Source organism: Mytilus californianus, unplaced genomic scaffold, assembly GCF_021869535.1.
Source record: "Mytilus californianus isolate M0D057914Y unplaced genomic scaffold, xbMytCali1.0.p SCAF_8, whole genome shotgun sequence".
In the NCBI taxonomy this organism is placed as follows: Eukaryota; Metazoa; Mollusca; class Bivalvia; order Mytilida; family Mytilidae; genus Mytilus; species Mytilus californianus.
In genome coordinates, this window is record NW_026262734.1 from 72,044,570 (window position 1) to 72,065,915 (window position 21,346).

The 21,346-nt window shown below is 34.3% G+C and overlaps 1 protein-coding gene across 2 annotated transcripts in view; it reads right to left on the reverse strand.

The window, feature by feature from the left end:
- The window catches only part of LOC127712440 (spermidine synthase-like), a 176,974-nt gene extending 167,717 nt beyond the window's left edge, over positions 1–9,257 (reverse strand). For both annotated transcript variants that reach the window (XM_052218884.1, XM_052218883.1), the window contains exon 1: positions 9,096–9,257. In XM_052218884.1, coding sequence (XP_052074844.1) covers positions 9,096–9,226 — 131 coding nt within the window. In that variant the 5' untranslated portion in view covers positions 9,227–9,257. The remainder of the gene's footprint in view (positions 1–9,095) is intronic.
- Positions 9,258–21,346: the final 12,089 nt, after the last annotated feature.

Sequence of the window (21,346 nt, forward strand, 5' to 3'; positions counted from 1 at the left end):
ACAAAAGGGAGCTCACGTCAATAGATATAAACAATTCACCAAAGTTTTATGCAAATTGGTTAAAGCGTTTTTGAGTTAATGTCCGACATGTTGAAGACAGACGGACAGACGGACAGACGGATGGACGGACGCTCGGTATTTCCATGTCCCCTGCAACGCATTACGCAGGGGACAATTAGGGGCAACAAGGGAATGACATCGATTTCTTCATTAAATTTTTGAAAAAGCAGAAGATAAAAATTCTTAACGGGAGGTACAGAACAGAGCTTAAAAATCGGGAGATTTTGACTCCCGCTGGAAGAATCACATGTATGCAGCAGCAAGATGGTTAAACTATCGATTTTTGGTCTGCACCATAGGGTGACCTTCAAAAGTTGTCTCCCACTGGATCCATGGGAAAGAGTAAATTATCTCCCTCGTATTAGCCAATCAAAATCTGGCATTTAAGGTAGCAATACACAGTTAGGAAAAAAACTTAAATTGACACTCATAAGTTTTAACCACCCTCTTTCCCTTCCTTTCTAACAAATAAGGCTTAATATTTGTGTTATGCATGTATATATTTATGGAAAGAGCATCTTCCATAGATTTGATTTCCAATAGTTATAATGGTGAAATATAATCTCTTGTTGGTGTAACCATGGCAACAATCTGCATTTATTTGATACAAAATATTGCAAAAAGGGGGGTGAAAATGTCACAAAAGTCTCCAAAATTTGGTCCAAAGGAGAATTTCAATCCATTAGAGTGATACCTTACCTGAAACCATAGACATTTATCTATCAAGAGGTCCAAAAAAAATCATGTGCATTTCTGCTCGTTTTTCCATAAAATTGAATTGAAAAGATCGAGGGTCAAATCTTTGTTGAAAAACACTACAATGATTTCTGGACTTATGGGTGGTAAGGATGTGAAATTACGGACTGTCAAACAGAAAAATGGCCTATAAAACATGCTAAAAACAATCTTGATGTTCATATAAACCCACTTGGAAGGCTAAATTATTCTTCAACCATCTAAAAATCAATTTTATTGTACAAAAACTTTCATATTTAAAAAATTCACCATGGCCAAAATGCGAAACTAAACTTCTAACTGTGTATTGCTACCTAAACATGAACTATAATAATAAAACTAATGAACTACATGTCAAGTACATATAATTTTTTTTACTTGTAAATATTTTTTTATATTGGGGCTGGATCAACTTTAAATGTGGGCTGAATCGAAGTGGGCCGGATCGACTTGAAAGAGATGGTTAATGACATAGCTAACAAAAAAACATTTTGTAAATTAATCAAAAAAATATTGTAAGTCATACATATTTTCGTGCAAGTGTTGGTGAACTCCCTCAACAGGTTGGGGAAGATACTCATAAATGGGTATTATCCTCATTTATTGGTATTATAATGGGGATAGTACCCATTTAAGAGGATCTTCCCCAACCTGTTCAATGGTGTAGGGTAAAGCTGAAAAGTGTTTGTGTATGGATGTGTGTGAATTGGGGTCCGTTAGCCCTGATTGAAGTTCGCCCTTGTACCTGATCGCCCTGGGTTTGTTTGCCCTGATTTTTATTTTGTTTTGTTGTCTTGTTGTATAATGTTTATCATTCGAATATAGTATGTTAAAGTTTGTTGAAAATTTCACTGAATACTTACTTATGTTGTATTGCTGTTACCAGATAATTATTTTCCTTTAATTTGCACTGAAGAGTACGTATACACAGTAGTTGATATAAAACAACTGAAGACCAAGTTATCTGTATGTATTTACACTTTTATCTTTATTAATTGATACATTTTTCCAATTCAAGACAATCATTCACAGTTATGACAAGAACCAACTTGAACTTATTCATTCACATCACTCATCAGTTATGTCCTAACACTATAATGATTCCATAATTCACTTTCATATATAACTAATTTTCAAAACAAACTTTAGACCAAAGAAGCCAAGCTGCGAAAAAAATTCCCTTAAGTGTCTTACAATTCGTACATAATTGTTTTTACTCGTGCCAAGCTGACTAGCTTATATAAAAGTTTTTCTTTATTATTCCACAAAGACATATTATGTTTTATGCTTCACTGGCAGTTACATGTGTCTAGCTTTAAAAGACCAATATTTAAAAGCTCTGATAGATCCCGACATGTGCATTTACCTATTAAAATTATTGCTCAGTAATCAGGTCGAAACCAATCCAGGACCAAACAACTTAAACGATTCTAGCTACCCATGTTCTATCTGCTCATGGGAGTGTACTTGGAACCAAGACACTATAGTCTGAGATAACTGTGATAAATGGTGTCATGCAGGGTGTGTAAACATCAGCTCATCCATGTATGAAAAGTATGGAAATACTTCAGCCCTCTGGGTATGTCCAAGTTGTGATACCCCCAACCATTCCAGAACAACTTTCAGTCCTTTTTATCAACAGGAAATTCAGTGTTAACAACAAAGTCATTTTCATGTTTATCCCAAACTGAAAGTTCAGCTTTTTCAGTCAGTCTTAATGATAAGGGAGCTACCATTTGATTTTTATGGGGGGGCTAGGATGAAATTTGAAAAAAATAGGCAGGACAGGCGTTTTGAGTAAAAAAAAAGGCAGGATGAGCAACTTGGTAAAAAAAAAGGCAGGATGACAATTTGTGTAAAAAAATTCAGGATAAACTAGTAAAAAAAAAGGCAGGACGGAATAGAGTAAAAAATACAAAGGCAGGACAGAGATTACAACTAAAAAAAAAAGCAGGACAAAATTTTTCATCCTAGCCCCCCCATAAAAATCAAATGGTAGCTCCCTAATACAGATAATATTGGAAATCCAGTAGCTACGTCTTCTCCAAAACCAGTAGCGACAAAAATAAATAAAAGAATAAATAGGCAAACTTCGCTAAGAGTGTTAAATATAAATTTTAGAAGCTGCAAAAAGAAAGTGGCCCAAATAGAAAATTTAATAACATCATCTAAACCTGATATTATAATTGGGAATGAGACTTGGCTAAACAAGGATGTCAAGTCCTCTGAGATATTTCCTTCTTCACTATTTGAGGATGTATTTTGGTGAGACCGAGAATGTAAAGAAGGCGGAGGCGTTTTAATAGCTATTAAAAAGGGTATTATATGCCAACAAATTTATTGTAGTAAAAATGTAGAGCTGATTGCAGCACAAATAGATATAACAGATTCAAAGTCTTTGATAATTGTTTCAGTTTATAGACCACCAAGTAAATCTGATATAAACTATTTTAAACAGATGTTATTAGAAATAAATGATTTAAAATTAGTTTAAAAATTCAACCTTCTGGATAAGTGGAGACCTTAATCTTCCTGATATAGATTGGCCATCAATGACAATAGAGGGCAAAATGTACCCGAAGGAAATGAATGAAATCTTTTTAGATTTATTAAACAATCTAGGTATGGATCAGTTAGTAAATTTTCCTACCAGGAAAGATTATATTTTAGACATCTTTTGTACCAACCAACCAAATCTTATAACTAAAATTAAATCAATACCCGGTATACCGGACCACAACATAGTTTTGGTTGATGCCATTTGTAAGCCTAAAAGAGCTACGCAATGCCCCCATAAAATTTTCTTATGGAAGAAGGTAGATTTAGAAAAAATTAAAAACATTGCCAAATCATTTATATATGATCTGCTAAGCCAGACCACATTAGAACTTACTATAGATCAGTGGTGGATTAAGTTTAGAGATGGAATAATAAAAATCATCAACGAAAATATACCAAGTAAAATGACAAAATCTAAATATACAAATCCCTGGGCAAATAAAGAAATTGATAGTTTATGTAAAAAACAAAGACGAGCATTTAATAAAGCTAAAAAAACTGGGAAACAAATCCACAAAGATAAATACAAAAAGCTTAAAGCAACAGCTCAAAGAGAAATTAGGAAAGCCCAAAGTAAATATATGGAAGAAATCATAAGTCCACAACTTGAGGAAAAACCAAAATCATTTTGGCAATACATAAAAGGGAAAAAGACTGAAACATCAGGAGTCTCACCTTTGAGAGGTAAAGATGGATTACTTTATAGTGATCCACAAACATAATCAAATATTTTAAATGAACAATTTAAAAGTGCATTTTCTCAAGAAGATAAAACTTCAATGCCACATAAACCTAAAAGCCCCTACCCCACCATGCCAGATATAACCATTAATATCAATGGCATAATTAAACTCCTTAAAAATATAAACCCCCATAAAGCTAGTGGGCCTGATAATATCCCTGCCATTTTCCTTAATAAACTCTCGGAAGAGATATCCCCCCTTCCTTGTATTCTTTTTTCAAAAATGCATAAATGATGGAAAAATCCCAGAAGAGTGGAAACAGGCAAATGTTGTGCCAATTTTTAATAAAATGCTCCGCAGGGCGCAGCTTGATACGACCGCAGAGGTCGAACCCTGAACAGTTGGGGCAAGTATGGACACAACATTCAAGCTTGATACAGCTTTGCATTTGGATTGTGATTAAATATTTGACACAGCATAGGTTTCTGACACAGAATGAATGCGGTCTAAGAACTTAAAAATTTTAAATTGGACATTCACCTATTATGGTCCAATATCCAAAATCTAAATACATGGTTAGATTCAGCATATCAAAGAACCCCAAGAATTCAATTTTTGATGAAATCAAACAAAGTTTAATTTTGGACCCTTTTGACCTCAATGTGGACAAAGTTGATAACGGGGCCCAAAAATCAAAAATCTAAATACATGGTTAGATTCAGCATATCAAAGAACCCCATATATTCAATTTTTGTTGAAATCAAACAAAGTTTAATTTTGGACCCCGATTTGGACCAACTTGAAAACTGGGCCCATAATCAAAAATCTAAATACATGTTTAGATTCAGCATATCAAAGAACCCTAAGAATTCAATTTTTGTTAAAATCAAACTAAGTTTAATTTTGGACCCTTTGGACCTTAATGTAGACCAATTTGAAAACAGAACCAAAAATTAAGAATCTAAATACACGGTTAGATTCGGCATATCAAAGAACCCCAATAATTCAATTTTTGATGAAATCAAACAAAGTTTAATTTTGGACCCTTTGGACCTCAATGTGGACCAATTTAAAAACGGGGCCCAAAATCCAAAAACTAAATACATGATTAGATTCAGCATATTAAAGAACCCCAAGAATTCAAGAATAAAACCCCATTGAAATTGGTCAAGAAATAAGCAATTTATATGAAGTATCTTCTTTTGCACAATACTGTGCAATTAAATATTTCTTGCTATTGCGCAATACTGTACAATTGACAATTTCTTGCTATTGCGCAATATTGTGCTATTGGATATTTCTTGCTATTGCGCAATACTGTGCAATTGAAGATTTCTTGCTATTGCGCAATACTGTGCACTTGAAGATTTCTTGCTATTTTGCAATACTGTGCAATTGAAAATTTCTTGCTATTGCACAATACTTATTATATAATAATTTACACATCCTGTTTGGTGTGTATCTCCTACCATATCATTATTATTTGCTTTTAAATATAAATCAGAAATAACCAACTTAAAATGGAAAATTTTAAAAGAAAAAAAAAAGGAAAAAAAAGAAAAAGAAGGAAAAAAAAAAATCCCCCCTCCCAAAATTTTTTGAACTCCCTTATGATTCATCACCCCCAAACTCAATCCCAGCCTTCCCTTTGTGGTATGGTACCTTGCAATACAATTTCAGAGAGATCCATACACTTGAACACAAGTTATTGTCTGGAAACTAGAAAAATGTGTTTTTTGGCCCCTTTTTGGCCCCAAATTCCTAAACGTTTAGGGCAACTACCCCCAAACTCAAACCCAGCTTCCCCTTTGTGATATGGAACCTTGTAGTACAATTTCAGAAAGATCCATACACTTACACACAAGTTATTGTCCTGAAACTAGAAAAATGCTTGTTTTTTGCCCCTTTTTGGCCCCTAATTCCTAAAATATTGAGGCAATTACCCCCATCATCAATCCCAGCCTTCCCTTTGTGGTATGGTACCTTGCAGTACAATTTCAGAGAGATCCATACACTTGAACACAAGTTATTGTCTGGAAACTAAAAAAATTCTTATTTTTGGCCCCTTTTTGGCCCCCCAATTCCTAAAATATTGAGGCAATTACCCCCAAACTCAATTCCAGCTTTCCCTTTGTGATATGGAACCTTGTAGTACAATTTCAGAAAGATCCATACACTTACACACAAGTTATTGTCATGAAACTAGAAAAATGCTTGTTTTTTGCCCCTATTTTTGCCCCTAATTCCTAAAATTTTGAGGCAATTACCCCCAAAATCAATCCCAGCATTCCTTTTGTGATATGGAACCTTGTGGTACAATGTCAGAGAGATCCATACACTAACACACAAGTTATGTCTGGAAGTTACAAAAATGCTTATTTTTGGCCCCTTTTTGGCCCCTAATTCCTTTACTGTTGGTACCATAACCCCCAAAATCAATCCCAACCTTCCTTTTGTGGTATTGAACCTTGTGGTAAAATTTCATAGAGATCCATTCACTTAAACTAAAGTTAGAGTGCGAAAACCAATGTGTCTTCGGACGACGCAGGACGACGCCGACAACGACGACGACGCCAACGTCATACCAATATACGACCACAAAAATTTTTTTGCGGTCGTATAAAAAGGGAGATAAGCATAATGCAATTAACTATAGACCGGTTTCTTTAACGGCTATATGTTGTAAGGTTTTAGAACACGTCTTAACAATATTAGAAAACATTTAGATTTAAATAATATTTTAAATGATTGCCAACATGGCTTTAGGAGTAAACGTTCCTGTGAAGCACAACTTGTTATCAGCATCCAGGACATAGCCAAATACTTGGCAGAAGGTAATCAAGTTGATGCAATACTTTCAGATTTTTCTAAAGCTTTTGATAAGGTCCCCCATGAAAGATTAATAACAAAACTTAATTATTATGGTATACGTGAAAATAACTTACTTTGGATAACAGATTTTTTGTCAAACAGGCAACAGCAAGTCCTGCTTAACGGTGTTCAATCTTCCAAATTAGCTGTTGACTCTGGTGTTCCTCAGGGCACAGTATTAGGCCCAACTTTATTTTTGTTATTCATAAACGACCTACCTGAGCATGTCTCCTGTAAGGTTCGTCTTTTTTCTGACGACTGTTTACTTTATGAAACATCAAATAATATTAATGAGTCTCAAGCACTCCAAAAAGATCTATCAAGCCTTGAAAATTGGGAATCTGAATGGCAAATGAAATTTAATCCTGAAAAATGCTATATGTCATAAATATTTCTAAAAAGTCAAAAACTAATTTATTTCAATATAAATTACATAACCATGTACTTGAATCAGTCAAAGACAGCAAGTACAAATGTATCTAGGAGTTACAAAAAGCAATGATCTTGATTGGGGGCCCCATATTAATAATTTAACTTCAAAGGCAAATAAAACACTAGGTTTTTTACGTAGAAACATGAAAAACTGTACACGTAAGGTTAAAAACCTTACGTACACATCACTTGTGCGTCCGACCGTCGAGTACTCCTCACCAGTTTGGGATCCGTACAAACAAAGCCAAATAAACCAAATTGAGCAGATACAGCGTAAAGCAGCAAGATATGTTTTTAATGATTATAACGATAGATCACCAGGAGCTGTCACTGGTATGTTAAACAAGTAAAATGGGAAAACTTACAATCCCGTAGAACAAAAGCTAAGCTTGTCTTGATTTATAAGATTAATGGGGGGTTGGTCGAAGTCACTAATGACGTCCTGACACAATCTGACAGGCGAACTAGAGGCCTACATAAATTTCGACATATATATACAAATAAAGACTTTTTTAAATCATCTTTTTTCCCCAAGTACTATTGCTGTCTGGAACGATCTCCCAGAAACAATTTGCATGCCACCCTCCCTAGAATCCTTCAAAGGTGGTATCTCCACCTTAACATTTGGAGGTTCTAGTCTGGCTAATTAATTAGTGTATTTAAGCCACTGTACATAATGTCAATATGTTTAACATTAAACTACAACTAATGTTATTTTAAATTGTAATTGAACTGTGGTAAATATTTTATTTTATTATAACACAATTTTCGACATCCATTTGCATGTACATAGCGCCACAGTTCTGGGATATTCCACACTCCGGCACCGGAGTCTTTCCCGTACTAGGAAGAAGGAAAGATTATACAACAATCAGTGAGATCAAAGATATCATAGTTATACCTAATCATCATACTAGATTACAATCAAGAGTCATTAAAAGTAATTCTTAATAAAAACATTGAAGTCAGTTAATGCTTCAACACAAATTTTTAAACATTTCCTGATTTTTTTTTAAATATATATATTTTTTAAATATTTACCGTACAATGCCATATAAATATCTGAAAAAACCTTAATACCATTAATTATATTTTTATTTTAAAAGTAGGGCGAACGGACTCTATGGGTGAATGGACCTGATACCCATGTGTGTGTGGGGTGCAACTTCTAAAAGTGAAGCAAAACCCTTTTCTGTAGTCAAATAGTCTAGAAGTTAGTCAGTTGTGCCCCAGCGACTCTTTTCACAAAAAATCTTACGATTATAATTAATCGTAAAGTTATACTGAAATGTTCATGACTTACGAGTATTTTTACTTGCAAGATTATTTGTGAAAAGAGCTGTAAGCTCCTATCATACCTATGTTCCTGAATGTGAGCTGGCACTTTATTCCAATTTCTGAATTTAAGCAAACCAAACAATGTTACTGATAGACTTAACTTTTGGTAGCTGTTAAAATGAATACTGCCCAAAAGAATTCCTGCTAAAACGTATTAGAAAAAACCTGCGAATGTCTGACGGTAGTCAACCAGTAGAATTAATATTCCCCACCGATCCAATAGAAGGATTAGTCGTTCATAGCTAAAAAAAAATGTCTAAAATAACATTCCATTTGAATTGAAACTGCTTAGTTTCGGTATATTGGGATGCATATTGCGGTATCTTAGGGTAAAGAATCACACCAGGTCCAGGACGAACATGTGATCCCGCTTGGAGTTTTAACTTAAAAATAAAATGACAGGCTGCTTTAATTAACCTTTTGAAGACAAATATTTCTTGATATTCAGATCTTTCTTTGTACAAAATTTCTTCTATTTCCAAACTAGCACTATAGCCAGCCCACTGGTCATTTTCTTCTCGAAACCATTTACCATTTATAACTGCCATCTCGTTTTGAGCTCCAGTTTGAAATGATTTACCTCCCCTGTCAAAGGTCTCATAAAAATAGAAACAAGAAGCGACAAGAAGCGACAAGAAAACAAATTTAGTGCCAAGACAGTCTCCGACCTTGAAATTATTCAAATTATTATTTTAATTTTCTCTGCTGCTTTAACTAGGTCCACAGATTTACTCAAAGTTACCCCAAAACGGTATCGGGTCCGTTCGCCCTAATTACATGTTCGCCCTGGGTCCGTTCGCCCTGAGTCCGTTCGCCCATAGAGTCCGTTCGCCCTGGGTCCGTTCGCTCTAATTTAAAAAAATGTATTAATATTTATGGTATAATTTAAGGTTTTATAATCTTATTCAGATATTTAAATGGTAAATATTAAAAAAATATATATATATCCAAATTCATGAATAAACATGGAAATTAATGAAAAAAACAAATGGTTTTTGTTTTGGAGCATTAATCAGGCTAATTGGCTTCATTGTTACAATTGTTTTTATTCAGCATTACTTATAAAAAGGAAATTGTTTTCGCCGCATGGCTTCTTTGATCTCAAGGTGTTGAGTGAGTTGGATCTTGTTATACCTGTTTGGATTGTTTTGAAATTGTTACAAGGTTTCAAAAAAGATAAATCCATACAGATAACTTGGTCTCCAGTTTCTGAACACTTTTTCTTCTTCTTCAAAATACTGCCCACATTCAACATGATGAATATTCTGGCAAGAATATTTAATGCAAATCAAAAGAAAAATAATTATCTGGTAGCAGCAATACCGTGACAACATAAATATTCGGCGAAATTTTCAACAAACTTTAACATAATTAATTCAAATAATTTATACTATACAAGACAACAAAATAAAATAGAAATCAGGGCGAACGGACTCAGTGCGAACAGGAATTAGGGCGAACGGACCCAGGGCGAACAGGTATTAGGTCGAACAGGTACTAGGGCGAACGTGAATCAGGGCGAACGGACCCGGATTCCCCCAAAACATACCATTAAAGAAGTTAAAGTCACTTCAATTGTAATTATTTCATTTTTACATAATTTTTATGTGGGATCACATAATAATACATGTATGTAACCCTAAGTTTAATCTTATTTTAAATTTTGCATGTGCACAATGTAGATGCGGGTCCATATTTTGAGATCTGTAACAAACAAAACTAGAGGCTCTCAAGAGCCTGTGTCGCTCACCTGATTCTACTTTGGTTTTGGAAATCATGTAAAAATAGATTAAAATCATAACAGATACCCTAATAATGAGTGAGGCCAAATTTGGTTTAATATTGGTCCTGTAATTTAATAAAAAATCCTGGTGGCCATCTTGAACAGTAAATCGGCAACAAAGTAGCAACACTTAATCAGCACCTCATAAGAAACATTTATGCCATGTTTTGGTTTCATTCCATTCAGTGCACCTCTAGAAGAAGCATTTGTATGTATTTCCCATAGGGTCGTATGTTAAAGGAAGTCCCCCCATTGGCGGCCATCATGGATGAAGGATCAGCTTCAAAGTAACAACACTTGGTCAGCACCTCAAAAGGAACATGCATGCCATGTTCGGTTTCTTTCCATTCAATTGTTCTCTAAAAGAAGACATTTGTATGTATTTCCCATAGGGTCCTATGTTAAACTAAGTCCTCCAATGACGGCCATCTTGGATTATGGATTGGCTTCAAAGTAACAACACTCGGTCAGCACCTCATAAGGAACATTCATGCCATGTTTGGTTTCATTCCATTTAGTGGTTCTCTAAAAGAAGACATTTGTATGTATTTCTCATAGGGTCCCATGTTAAACTAAGTCCCCTGCAGGCGGCCATCTTGGATTATGGATCGGCTTCAAAGTAACAACACTCGGTTAGCACCTCATAAGAAACATTCATGCCATGTTTGGTTTCATTCCATTCAGTTGTTCTCTAAAAGAAGACCTTTGTATGTATTTCCCATAGGGTCCCATGTTAAACTAAGTCCCCTGCTGGCGGCCATCTTGGATTATGGATCAGCTTCAAAGAAACAACACTCGTTCAGCACCTCATAAGGAACATTCATACCATGTTTGGTTTCATTCCATTCAGTGGTTCTCTAAAAGAAGACCTTTGTATGTATTTCCCATAGGGTCCCATGTTAAAATAAAAATACACAGAAAGAACATTGAAGTCCATTTTCCTAATACATTATTACTATACTATATATAAAAATATTAATATTCGCGAACCATTTAGGTCACAGAAATTCCAAAATATGGCATCAGTAAGGAGAGTTGTACAAATAATGTGAATACACAGAACCCCGATCCAATTTATCTTTTGCAAAAAGTATTCATCATTTTCTGTTTTGTATGTACTAACAACATTCCATTTTAGTCTCGCCTTGACGGAGTCAAAAAGCGAGACATAGGTATGCTGTTTCCGGCGTCTGCGGCGGCAACAATGTATTAGTTTGTGATTAGGTCTAGTTCATGGTGAACCACTAGTGGTAGATCAATGATATTTGGTATGCAGTTGTATTAGCATTGACACATCTCATTACCATGGAGATGTTTTGGCCCTGCCCCCTCAGTCAAGGTCTATTGACTTTGAAACTTTTCATAGTTTACATGTATTATTTTGTGATTAGGTCAATTTATGGGGAACCACTAGTGGTAGGTCAATGATATTTGGTATGCAGTTGTATAAGCATTGGCATATCTCATTTCCATGGAGATTGTTTGGCTCCGCCCCCTTAGTCATGGTCTATAGACTTTGAAAATTTTGCTAAGTTAACATGTATTAGTTTGTGATTAGGTCAGTTCAAGGGGAACCATAAGTGGTAGACCAATGTTAATTGGTGTTCAGTTGTATAAGCATTAGCACATCTCATTTCCATGGAGAATATTTGGCCCTGCCCCCTCAGTCATGGTCTATTTACTTTGAAATTTTTGCTTACTTTACATGTATTAGTTTGTGATTAGATCAGTTTAAGATGAACTGCTAATGTTAAGTCAATGATATTTGGTATGCAAATTTATTGGGATTTACAATATCGTTTCCATGGAGATTATATAGCCCCACCCCTGATCATGGTTCATTGACTTTGAAACTTTTACATAGTTTACAAGTTAATGTTTGTGTTTAGGTTTGTTTAAAGGGAACGACTTATAATAAGTCAATGGTATTTGGTATGCAGTTGTATTAGCACTGGCACATCTCATTCCATGTAGATTGTTTAGCCATGTACCTTCAGTCATGGTTCATCGACTTTGAATATTTGCATAACTTACATGTTAAAGTATTGCTATTTTAATTTCAACTTTTGCATTATCAAAATTACAAAAAGGCGAGACATATCTCTGTGATAACAGTTTATTCTATAATTTCGATTAAAATATTCTTAAACCTGCAGTTAAAATAGGTCACATGACCCAAATAAACATTCCCCGTGATTGGTTGAACTACTGTGGCCTCGATGTAAAGCAACGCAAGCTTCGATGTAAAGAACACACTTCCAAGGAGTAAGGAGAGTTGTACAAATAATATGAATACGCAGAACCCCGATCCAATTCATCTTTTGCTAAAAGTGTTTATCATTTTCTGTTTCGTAGCTACTAACAACATTTTTTTTTCTATAATTCCGTTTTAAATATGCCAAAACCTGCAGTAAAAATAGAGGTATATCCCAACTTAACATTTCCCGATTGGTTGAACTTTGAGGTTGAACTGCTATGTCTTGTCTTGTCTTGTGTGAAGATCCTGCCTTTCAAAGGCACACCTCTGGTTACATAGTAGAATATGGTGTATTTAACACCCACTAAATGTTTATTACACTATTAAAATCTAAAACAAAAGATAATTTAGATTTTAAATATCCACGCCTTTGACTGAGTGGTTGCAAGCAACCCTTTCTTTTTATTCACCGGCAATGTTAATAATATTGTATTACGTCTAATGTGCAAAGCAAAGCAAAGTTTTCTACTTATGTATTCTACAAGATGAAGAAAATCTGTACATCCACATTTACATTGACAGTTACAGAGCAAGGCACTAGCATCAGATATTAGTTGTGTACTAATTTCTAGTTTTTCTAATGTTGTACATTTCGGACAGAGCTCGCTTTTATTGATAATATTCGAAAGTTCAAGCAGGTGATAGTTTCTAGCAGAAGCTAAAGCAGGACATGAATGAATGAAATGGTCTAATGTTTCAGCGTCCTCCTCGCATAAGAGACATGTTGGGTTGTCCCGTTGATGTCAACTTGGTTGAAAGCTGCCCTATTACATTGGAGAATGTATGTAACAGTAAGGAGTCTAAGTTTGATGGGGAGACGCTGAATGTCTTTTGCAGAGTCTGGACACTTGCTAGAGCATTGTGTAGATGACCAGTTTTATAATTGGATGTAGAAATAAATGAAATACTCTTATAGTAGACAGACATGGTAACCACATGTTCAACCCAGAAGGTGTCAATCGCTTTCCTGATAGAGTTCTTCCATTTTAATTTTGAAGGTGGTTCATCTAAAATGTTAAAGATTGATGGTAGGCTGTATTTGATTAATAAAGATCTGATTTTTGTGAACAAACTGTCCTTTACAGCTATTGAGATGAGGATTTGTCTTTCTGCGACTTGTCTTTCTATAGAGCTCTCTTGTCTTGAAATATTTGCAAAAGTTCCCAAAGCTAGTTTATGGATTTTACTAATTACTGGAATCGTACCCGACAGTATATACACAGTCATGTCTGTTGTGTTAGTGGGAATAGATAAAGGACCTCGATGTAAAGCAACGCAAGACTCGGTGCAAAGCACACACTAAATTTTCCGTTAATACACAACAACCGATTCACAAACAGAGATGTTCTTGCGCTCAAATGTAATTCTAAGTGAAGTATACTGGTAAAGTACAATTCTAATCTTTTACAGAAGTATATACACATTTTATCATTAATATATTATCATGCTTCTGCATATTTATCTCTGCTGAGCTATAGTTAAATTTAATTCTATACAAATTTTGTTACGTCAAGCAATAGGAGTAAGAATATTTCGCGCCAAAACAAGAAAATAACCTGCAACATTAATAAACTATTTTATCATCATGTTTTTGACATTTCCAACAGAAAATTGCCTTTGGTATCAGCAATTGTGGTAAGTATTACTTATTATTGCTAAGGTTCTCCAGATCTGGATCTCTTGATCTTATTGACGGTCAATTTAATCCCATTTATCAATTATTCCCGATGACACTTTTTTGACAGAAATGTCAACCCAGTCGATTTGTGTCATGGGTGAACATCTGATCTATTTGATGAAATAATTTATTCATTAACTGTACATGCAATATTTTTGTTAACCGTAAACAAACCCATTGCATGTCAGCAAGGTAAATGGGTTATGTATGTGTTAATTGTGTAGTTTGTATCGTCAGTGCAGTGCGTGATCACGTGATATTATTATCTGTAAACAAACGGGCTCCCGATGTAACACGTGTCGGAATTATCCATACAAGGTGCAATCAATCTTATATTTCATTGATTATATAGGGAATCACTGAAGCATAATCGCAGCAGCCCCCCACTTAAGAAAATTTCTGGATCAACCACTGATAGCGTAGCAGCTTCATAGGGCTACGTAGATTTTTGACAACTGAACGTGTAGCTAGCCTACATGTAGCTGCTATGCTAAATAGATATTAAAAGTCAAGATAGCAGCTAGGCTAGCTACATGTTTAGTAGTTAAAAATCTATGTAGCAGCTGCTACTATATTGAACGCAACCCTGTTCAGTAGTTAAATACATGTACACATAGTTGTGAATTTTTTTTATATGAAACTTCTTTGCCTTTGAAAACAGAGAATATAATCTTTTTGTTTTCAGAAATTCCGTTGAGCATTACAATTAGTGTTGTATTTAGGTGCTGTACATGTTGACCTTTGTCTTTGAGAGCTGTTAGTAACAATCCTAGTTCTTAGAAATGTAGACAATGGACACAAATGTGAACCATGATGATATGGGTAACTGACATTTTTCTCTGATTTTATTATCTAACCATTTAATAATTTCTGAATTATCTGTATTTGCAATATCTTTGTATTTCATGTGTAATCATGAACAGATCTTCAATTTGTTCAAGTTAATATACAATAAATTGCTATTTATGATGATGAAGAATTTGTATGCTCCCCTCCAAGGGTGACTGGGGAATAGAAGTATGGTCACCATTGGTCTTCCTCCGACCAGCAGTAAAACCCTTGCTAAAGTGGGGCGTCCGTTTGGCTGTGCGGGATGTACAAATTTGAAGCCACGTCCGGTCAGAATGGGGATAAAATCCGATGCCTCGTGTAAAGAGAGTGCCACGCTCTTTGCACGTTAAGAACCCTTGCAACAACTCTTTGAGGGGTCCGTAGGTGACCTGTTGCAAGGCTAAATTTCGGTCCCTATCCAATATACCCTCATTTCCCGTGGCAGTCCAAATTTCTCCGACCTTAATCCCGGACGCCTCTATTATAGAACCTACCTATTGTATTTATTGTTAATTTGTTCTCGTCCTGAATATGCATGAAATATTTGCCACTGGACGTTAAGCAACCAACAATCAATCAATCAATTTGTATGCTCACATAAAGATGGCGGATAATGAATCTTGACATCATTGTATAATCTATCACGAGACATTATTATTTGTAAACAAATGTTGAAAACAAACGTGTCGGAAATTTCGATATCATTCTAGATTTTGGATTATTTTTACTGAATTTGCAAAATATACTGGATTGTGGAAAATTTACACACCTTTATGACGTCATTTACTGGATTGAGGCGACCGCCTGTATCACTGCACTATTAAAGATCATCAAGTGTCTTTGTGATCGTCCAGATAAACTAGAAATAATGTTTGTTCCAAAAGGTTCTTAATAACATTTCTCTAATGACAGAAGTGCTGATTATCAATTATAAGAATATAATTCACCAAAATGATTCGTCTAATAAAGCTTTTTTATGCCCCTGACGTAACGCAGATTATAAAGCTAACTGAGTGTTTTAATTTATATTGTAATTGGTTTTTGCAATTTGCATTATACATCCGGTTTGTACAAACTGGGATTTGCAATAGGTTTATGAAAAAAAATGATGTACAATGCCAAGTAACAAATGAAATAGTCGATCTTTAAAATGTATATTCAAATAGTAGCTGTATATATATACACATTTCTATTCACAACTATCCAACATTACTTTCAACTGAGATGTGCAAGAATGTACACACTATTACATAGTTTTAATAAAGGTTGTTTAACTTCATCATTATCTTCTTCTTTTCACAGTCAATTATTTCAATTCAAATGGAAACAAAAATTCAGCAACAATCTTTTGGTGACCAGTCAGCTGTCTTAGGTTTACGTATATCTTTTCTTTTTTTAAAGAAAGCAACTTGTCTAAAGGATGTACTTAGGTGAAATTAAAAAAGTCTAGAATTCAAAATTGATACTATAAGTCAGAAGAGCATTAGTTAAGGAACAAAATAAGCTAAACATATTGATAGGTTATGATATCATTTATCAGTTTATGATTTCTAAATATTAGAAACATAACCCCGTTGAATTTGACAATATACACTAAAACTTTTACGAAAGTTTTTTTTTTTTTTAAGTAGTACACTAAATCAAGTACTACCAAGATGGCACTTTCTGGTATCTATACTGTACATAACTGCAAAACATGAACACTTACAATTTATTACACACAAAAATGTCAAAACAATACATTAATCCTATAGATCCTAATTATACATACACGGTAATACTATATATATTTTTCTTCTAGAACGTTAAGTTTAAGGATGTTCGCTACTCTGTTTTAAAATAACAAGCTTTTTAAAAGACTGTTCTAAATTTATAGTATATAAATAAAGGAACCAAAAAAGCAGAAAAAAATGAAGGGTCCGTGTGCTTGCTTTTGAGATATAAGCCATTGAAAATTTGGCGGGAAATGATTCTCTCTAGATTTTTCATACTTTTAACATTGTCCGCTTTTCTCTTTTAAAAACTATGAAAAAATAACAAGGATTTTATAAGATTTTCAAATATGGCTATTAAAACTATATGAAATAAAATTATGAAAAGAAAAGTAGGGGTAAGTGGACAAAATTATTTAATGGCAAAACATGGATAAAACCAGAGGATTCCGAAAATCTGGCAAAATTTCAAAAACAAGAGGAGCGAACATCCTTAAGAATCTTTTATAATATAAGTGAAGGTGCTATCTTTAGTCAAATTCAATATACAGAGAATCACAATTTACCAAGGACGTACGAGCCGCGGTATAATTGTATTAATGTATATACCATGCACGGGAATATGTCAGACCCCTTCAATCTAGGATTTGCATATTTGGAAAAGTCAGATATGTCTATCCAAGAGTATTTGATACTTACAGTTTTCATGTATAAACAACAAACACACCTACTTACCAAACCGTTTAATATTTATAAACAAAGCAGGCTAAGTTACAAATAACAGAATAATAAGCTCACATAAATTTTTCTTCTCACTATAAATTAACCACAAGATAATTAAGATAATTAAAATACACACCATAGTTCAGATTTAAATATCAAGATTAAATTTAAGGAAAAAAAAAAAACAACTCACAATTTACTACAATATGAATATATAATACAGATTAATTCCAAAATAATAATAAATTTTAAAACATTTATTTGAAATGTTATTATATAAGGTAATCTGGCGCAATACCCGCAATGGTAGTCGCCATTAAACTCGATTTAGTAGTAGTAGTTTGTCGTCAATTTCTTCATCTGTCGTCTAGGCGAAACGTTTAAGGTTTTTTTTCAACGTCATGTTGTTTTTATAAAAGGACGTAACACTGCTACTATGATTGTCAATTCCACGTGTTCGCTTGTAACCAATGATATTCATATAAATGTGATAGGAGGTAAGGTAAAATAATATACAAAGACATTCCAACACTCTAAATTTTAGTTTTTCAAATTACTGTGATCACTCTAATTAAAGTAGTTCGGGTGTCTTTTTCTGAGCATCTCTTCAGGGCATGTTGCAAACATATATTTTGGGTTTAAAAATACATTACCAAGTGTTTGCGCGACCCCGCCTTTTTTTTAATTTTTCAAGAAAATAAGGCCTGTGACCCCCTATTTTTATTTGATATTTCGGAAGTATTTATGAACGATTACCAATGAAACAACTCTCCACAAGAGACCAAGTGACACAGAAATTAACAATTATAGGTCACCGTACGACCTTCAACAATGAGCAAAACCCATACCAAAATTAAAGTCAGCTATAAAAGGCCCCGAAATGACAAATGTAAAACAATTCAAACGAGAAAACTAACAGCCTGATTTATGTACAAAATAATGAACGAAAAACAAATATGATATACAGCAACAAACGACAACCACTGAATTACAGGCTCCTGACTTGGGACAGGCACATACAGAATGTGGCGGGGTTAAACTTGTTTGAAGGCATTCAACCCTCCCCTAACCTGGGACAGTGGTGTAACAGTACAACATAAGAATAAACTAGAAAAATCAGTTGAAAGTTCAAACGGGCTTAACTAATCAGATGGATACACAGCAGAAATACATCTAACAAAAACACAGAGTGGACGTGGCAGCTAGGGTACTTATACATCCCCACAACAAAAAGACAAGCCATGAATGTGCATATGTATATAAAAATAATATTTAGTTTGATTTTAATTTACTGATAACAAAATCAATATTAATACCAATAAAAACAATATTCAAAGATCTAATTACAGTGTTGAATTGGTAACCTTTAAGAATAAGTTTATTTAAAGGATCTATAAGTTTACCGGATCGTATCTAAATTTCCGGGCTCGGTACACAACATCTCCGTAAAAATTAGGATGTGCTTTCCCGTTTGAGATTAGCTTTCTACAGGTACGTACAACCAAACTTTGTATTTATGAAAAGCAATTCTCTCATTGAATTTTAACCAATATAAAAAAGAAGATGTGGTATGATTGCCAATGAGACAACTCCCCACAAGAGACCAAATGACACAGAAATTAACAACTATAGGTCACCGTACGGTCTTCAACAATGAGCAAAGCCCATACCACACAGTCAGCTATAAAAGGCCCCGAAATGACAATGTAAAACAATTCAAACGAGAAAACTAACGGCCTAATTTATGTACAAAAAATGAACGAAAAACAAATATGTAACACATAAACAAACGACAACCACTGAATTACAGGCTCCTGACTTGGGACAGGCACATACATAAAGAATGTGGCGGGGTTAAACATGTTAGCGGGATCCCAACCCCCCCCCTAACCTGGGACAGTGGTGTAACAGTACAACACAAGAACGAACTATAAAAATCAGTTGAAAGAGGCTTAACTCAGCAGATGGATAAAAATACAAATACTACAAATACAAGAGGACGTCAACTCTATTCCTCAACTAGAAAAAAATCAGTTTCCTCTACATAACCAATATAAAATAACTGTAATTTCGTTAATTTCAATTTATTTTAACGAAAAAACAAGGTCCCTTACCCTCAGTTTTTATTTTGAAATTTGAAAATACATTGACCAAGAAGTCATTTACAGAAGCTTAAGGATGTACTTAGGTCAGGTTTAGGAATTTTTGTAAGATGTTTGGACTCCTTGGTTTTTTTCCTACGATGCAGGGTAAAATATTTTGCCCCATAACACCCATTTTTCTTTTCACATGAGGCTTCAATAGCTCATAAAAGGTCATTTATCAAAATTATCATACCAATGCAAATATAAGGTAAAAGTCCGAGTCAGCCTTTTCCCGCTATTTAAAAAAAATTAAATATCTCGAAAATGAGCTCCATAACCTATCAATATGTTTAGCTTATTTTGTTCCTTAACTAATGCTCTTCTGACTTATAGTATCAATTTTGAATTCTAGACTTTTTTAATTTCACCTAAGTACATCCTTAAGACAAATTGCTTTCTTTAAAAAAAGAAAAGCAATACGTGAACCTAAGACAGCTGACTGGTCACCAAAAGATTGTTGCTGAATTTTTGTTTCCATTTGAATTGAAATAATTGACTGTGAAAAGAAGAAGATAATGATGAAGTTAAACAACCTTTATTAAAACTATGTAATAGTGTGTACATTCCTGCACATCTCAGTTGAAAGTAATGTTGGATAGTTGTGAATAGAAATGTGTATATATATACAGCTACTATTTGAATATACATTTTAAAGATCGACTATTTCATTTGTTACTTGGCATTGTACATCATTTTCTTTCATAAACCTATTGCAAATCCCAGTTTGTACAAACCGGATGTATAATGCAAATTGCAAAAACCAATTACAATATAAATTAAAACACTCAGTTAGCTTTATAATCTGCGTTACGGCAGGGGCATAAAAAAGCTTTATTAGACGAATCATTTTGGTGAATTATATTCTTATAATTGATAATCAGCACTTCTGTCATTAGAGAAATGTTATTAAGAACCTTTTAGAACAAACATTATTTCTAGTTTATCTGGACGATCACTAAGACACTTGATGATCTTTAATAGTGCAGTGATACAGGCGGTCGCCTCAATCCAGTAAATGACGTCATAAAGGTGTGTAAATTTTCCACAATCCAGTATATTTTGCAAATTCTGTAAAAATAATCCAAAATCTAGAATGATATCGAAATTTCCGACACGTTTGTTTTCAACATTTGTTTACAAATAATAATGTCTCGTGATAGATTATACAATGATGTCAAGATTCATTATCCGCCATCTTTATGTGAGCATACAAATTGATTGATTGATTGATTGATTGTTGGTTGCTTAACGTCCAGTGGCAAATATTTCATGCATATTCAGGACGAGAACAAATTAACAATAAATACAATAGGTAGGTTCTGTAATAGAGGCGTCCGGGATTAAGGTCGGAGAAATTTGGACTGCCACGGGAAATGAGGGTATATTGGATAGGGACCGAAATTTAGCCTTGCAACAGGTCACCTACGGACCCCTCAAAGAGTTGTTGCAAGGGTTCTTAACGTGCAAAGAGCGTGGCACTCTCTTTACACGAGGCATCGGATTTTATCCCCATTCTGACCGGACGTGGCTTCAAATTTGT